The 4,731-nt window shown below is 43.2% G+C and overlaps 1 protein-coding gene across 1 annotated transcript in view; it reads left to right on the plus strand.

Moving 5' to 3' along the window:
• TCERG1 (transcription elongation regulator 1) overlaps positions 1-4,731 on the plus strand; it is a 27,421-nt gene that overhangs the window by 16,361 nt on the left and 6,329 nt on the right. Inside the window, 2 exon segments of the mRNA XM_005418832.2 lie at positions 278-396; positions 2,345-2,495. Of these exon segments, the coding sequence (XP_005418889.1) occupies positions 278-396; positions 2,345-2,495 (270 nt within the window).

Consider the following 4,731-nt stretch of genomic DNA (forward strand, 5'->3'; position numbering starts at 1 on the left):
CATGGGACCCAGGAAAATGTTAACTGGAATGTGTAAGGAGCTTCTTCCCAGGTCTCAGATGGTGTGTTAGGTACAGCACCCTGCATGTGCAGCAGCTTGGATCAATTCCATATTGAAATGCAAAGTGTCTCTAAGATTTCTGCCTCCTCTGTGTTGATTTTGTGGTGAGAGGAAAGGAAACAAGAGCGAAGGAAGGACGTGGGACTTTTCCTCCCTTATCCCTAGAGCTTCTGTGTGTCACTTGTGTGTTTGCTGTGGGTGACTGGTGTTTCTGTAGGTGTTTGATCAATATGTGAAAACCCGAGCAGAGGAAGAGCGCAAGGAGAAGAAAAATAAAATAATGCAGGCCAAGGAGGATTTCAAGAAAATGATGGAAGAAGCAAAGATTAATCCAAGGTAGGAGTTTCTTTGTGGTTCATGTTCATAAGCTCTACTAGGATGCAGCATGTTGGGTGGTATTGGGTTGATTAATCTTTTCAAAATGGGCAAAGAGGAGAAAAATCATGAGATATTCTTGAAATCTTCCTTTGTTTGCTTGTATTCACCTAATCCATTAAAAAATAGAACTTGTGATTGACATATTTCAAGTTGAAGAAATACCCAGCATACTCCCTGGATTGTGAGAACCTCCTCGGATCCACCACAAGTTTCTTTAATAACCCAGTTTCTTCTTAATAAGTCTTTGAGAAGTACTAGGGAGATTTCTTGGGTTTGGAGGGGACTGAAGGGATGTTTTTCTTGTTACAAACTATGTCAATGATGATATGATAAAATGTTCTCGTTGCTTTAATAGAGCACTGATTACACCCCCCTCACATTCAGACCACTGGCAGCAGTAAGCGCGAGGGGATGACAGTGAATGTACATTCAAGATTTCACTGCTGGCATTATTTGTTTCACAGCTTCTGCACATAGAGGTCATGAGATTCATGCTTATGTCACCAGATAAGCTCCAAACGGTCCTCTTTCAGCATCTCTTGGCTCATCTGGCATTAATTCTTTCCCAGTGAAATAACAGCTCATTTGTTTCACTTCAGCTTGGTTTTTTTCAGTGACTCATTTTGGAAATTTGGTGATGGTGCTGTGGTAACTTTTGAATTGCTTCAGAACTGAGTAATAACTCAGTAGTAGGCTGGAAGGCTGGAGGCATGGAAATGCCTTAAGAAACAGTTATGTTAGCTTTAATATCCTCAGCTTTCAGCATATCTTCAGTATGTCGTGTTGGGACTGATTCTTTACCTGATTATGGGCTGGGGTGGGAAAGAGAATTCCAGCTGAAATACTGTCTTGTTTAATCTTATCCTTTGTCTTCTGGTTTCAGTGTTTGTCTAAAGATATTGCTGTACTTCTGTGAGTGCCAGACTGGTTTTTTATCATCTATCTCAGTCCAACATGCTCAAGAGTTTGTGTTCCACTTCACTGGAGCAGCTCTTGTTCTTCAATCTAGCTGTACATTCACTTTCTAATCCTTTTGAATAAGCTACCAAATTCTCTTCTTGTTTCAATTTACCCTACAGCAACAGTAGGCTGGATTTTCCAAGTCTAATTATTTCCATGCTGTGATGAAAACATTCGTATGATTATAAGTGTCTCACGTATTCTTGGGGCCAGATTTGCATCAGAGCTTGGAAAAAGCACAGTAGTGATTTTTTTCCGAGGTAAGTGGCAGTAATGTACCTACTGCACAGGTTGGAATCTGGCCCTGGAGGTGAGAGAATGGTCAGGGAAACGCTTTGGGATGAGGGGTTGAAAGCCCAGTGTTGCTGCCTCTGCCCATAGTGTTTGAAGGGGTTTCAGCCCTGTTGGTTTAGCTCAGGCTCTGCAATGTGCACTGCAGGGGGAAGAGCTGGTACAGCCAGTGTTCTCTGGGGACTCCTGCCAAAGGCTGGCTTTCTCGGTGAACTCTTAGCATGGTTTGGCTGCAAGTGAATGCACCTGAGATTTTCAGTTTCACAGCTGTGAAATAACCTGGACAGACTGGTGGCTGAACTGCTAACCCACAGAAAAGAAAAGAAGAGTTTTGTAGACAACTGAGATTTTTTTCGTTTCTTCTCCTTGGTTGCGCTGTAGTCTCTCTCTACACCTGCCCCTTCTGCAGGTGGCTGTATCTGAACAAACCAACCCACCCTTGTAAGTCTCTGACAAACACCTCTTGTGTGAGTGCTGACTCTTTTTATAGAGTTCATGGTCCAGCAGCTCTATAGTGAGACCATAGGATTTGCCTTTTGGGTTTTTGTCAGTTGTGCTCTGGCATGTATTGCAGCAGAGGAAATACCTCCCTGCTGAACCTGCCTCACAGCCCAGACAGCTCTGCCAAATGAGTTCACTTGCCATTTTGTTGCAGAACTACTTTTAGTGAATTTGCAGCCAAGCATGCTAAAGACTCGAGGTTCAAGGCAATTGAAAAGATGAAAGATCGAGAGGCCTTGTTTAATGAGTTTATCACAGCGGCAAGAAAGAAGGAGAAGGAAGACTCGAAGACCAGGGGAGAGAAGGTAAGGGGACTCTTGAGTTCCAGCAGTGTGAGTGGTGTGAGTGAGATGGGACAGAGCCAGTGTTTGGCTTCCCTGAGCCTTCCCCAAGACACAGGCCTGCACTTTCCTAGAGCTGTTACAGGCAAACACTTCAGGAGTGTCCCCCTGGTCTTTCTGAACAAATTCAAGTTTGCAGTTTACTAACTTCTAGAATATTTAGAACTGAATTGTGTTTACCTGTGAAGCTGAGTTTGCTTAAACACTAGTTTCTTCAATTCACCCCAGCAGTGACATTATCTTCTTAACTGAAGTGATGCTTGATCTTTTTTTTATTAAGTTCTTTTATCTTGATGCATGAAAAGGCAAAGGAACCCCAAAGCTGGTCATTACCTCTGTTCCCTCACTGGGGGCGGGCAGGACTTGCAATTCCCTGAGGATAGTCTCTTCAAGTTTCAAACAGTTCCTTTCCATCTCAAAGCAGGCACTTAGGGAGGGACTTCTTAAGCTTTGAATAAGTTGATCTTATGTGTAAACTGCTGCTTATTAGATTTAAAGGTCAGCTTTTAGAGATTAATGAACTCCCAGTGTCACGTGCCTGCCCTGCCTGTGGTGGGGAGCAGCTCTCCCCTGTGGGCGGGACTTCAGATGGGGTCACCAAAACCTGGGGTCACCAAAACCTGGGGCCACTTACTGCCACGTCCCTGTGTGTGTGTGAGAGTGGAGAAGGTCACCTCTGAAGGCCAATCATTTTAGACATGTGCAAGTCTGCTATTTTCATTATGTAGTGTGAAGTTATTGCAGGTTTCCCTACCTGGTATGCTTGCAGGAGAGAGAAATGCTGGGGCACAGGTCAGATTTGGGACAGTTTCATTCTTTGAGAAGCATATTTTTAAAATCTGGGTGATCAGATATAATTTGATTCTGTACTTGATTTTCTCAGACATTGCCTTATTGCTACTGTTTTCCATAAATGATTGTGCTTTCAGAGGGGAACTGATGTAGTTCAAGACTAGAATTTACATACTGCTGTTTGATTGTGAATATGGAATTTTAAAGCATTTTTGCAGCTTAATAGTGCAGTTGAAGACTTTAAAGAATGAATACTAGTTTTGTTGTTGCATGATTGTTCTAAAGTTGAAAAGTTAAAAGAAGAGATTGTATTTGTTTGCTTTAAATAATGTTTTTTTTCTCCAAAAGCCTTTTGTAACCATTTTATGTATTCTGTTTTATAACAAGTGGATAGACTTTACAGTTATGTGCTGTGCGGCCTGTCAATCAGTTCAGTCTGACAGCTGTCAATCACTGACACGCAAATATTATGGGATTCCCTAGTGAGGAAAGCATTGGTATCTCTGTGTGGTGACTTTAGCCTCCCGCAGTTCCGGTACTTTACATTTTTTTAGTTTTTTTCCTTGTGAAGTGATGAGACTTGTACCTGCAATGTGTTAACTGCCAAAAAAAAAAGACTTGTAAATACACCTGAAATGTTTTCAGCCTTATTTTCCTTTGATTTTGAAAGTGCTTAAAACATAAAAGAAAATTTAAGGCATTTAACGTGAAGCTTTCTCAGTCTGTCCAAAATCTTTACTTAGGGAGAATCAACTTTACAGAAATCTTTAACGTAAGGGTTTTAGATTATATATATATAATGTTTGATTATGGCTTATGGGATGGGAATGGAACAGCCAGCTTCTCCAATGGCTAGTTTTATTCCTGTGCCTGATTTCAGTGAGTAAATCCCATTTTCAGTGAGTAAATTCCATGCCATCCCATGCTTCTCAGATGGCAGAGAGGAGTAGCAGGGGGTTAAGGATATCAGGGTGCCCTGGCTGCTCCTTCTGCCCTGTCCCCGGGGTGAGCTGTGTGAGCTGTCCCAGGTGACACAGCCTGGCTGGCTGTTGGGCTGCAGGTTGCCCTGCACCTCGTGCTGGTGGCTGTCCCCAGCCCAGAGCTCTGGTGAGCAGTCCCTGTGTGCAGACACGCAGAACTCACCATCCACAGCTGGCATCTGAAAACATTACTCCTTGGTGAGATGCTTCAGACTCAATTATTTGAGACATTTTCATCTTCTTTTTAAAATTTAGAATGAACTGGCAACGCCTGTGCTGTGTACAGGGCACCCGAGTGAAGTGAAAACTGCATTAGAGCCCCGAGGCCTGAAGTGCCATTGTTATTCCTGGGAGGGAATTGGCTGTGCCCTCCTGTCTCCTGCCCAGTGGGAGCTGGCAAGGCTGCAGCTGGGCCCACCGGCAGGGGC

Source organism: Geospiza fortis, unplaced genomic scaffold, assembly GCF_000277835.1.
Source record: "Geospiza fortis unplaced genomic scaffold, GeoFor_1.0 scaffold55, whole genome shotgun sequence".
In the NCBI taxonomy this organism is placed as follows: domain Eukaryota; kingdom Metazoa; phylum Chordata; class Aves; order Passeriformes; family Thraupidae; genus Geospiza; species Geospiza fortis.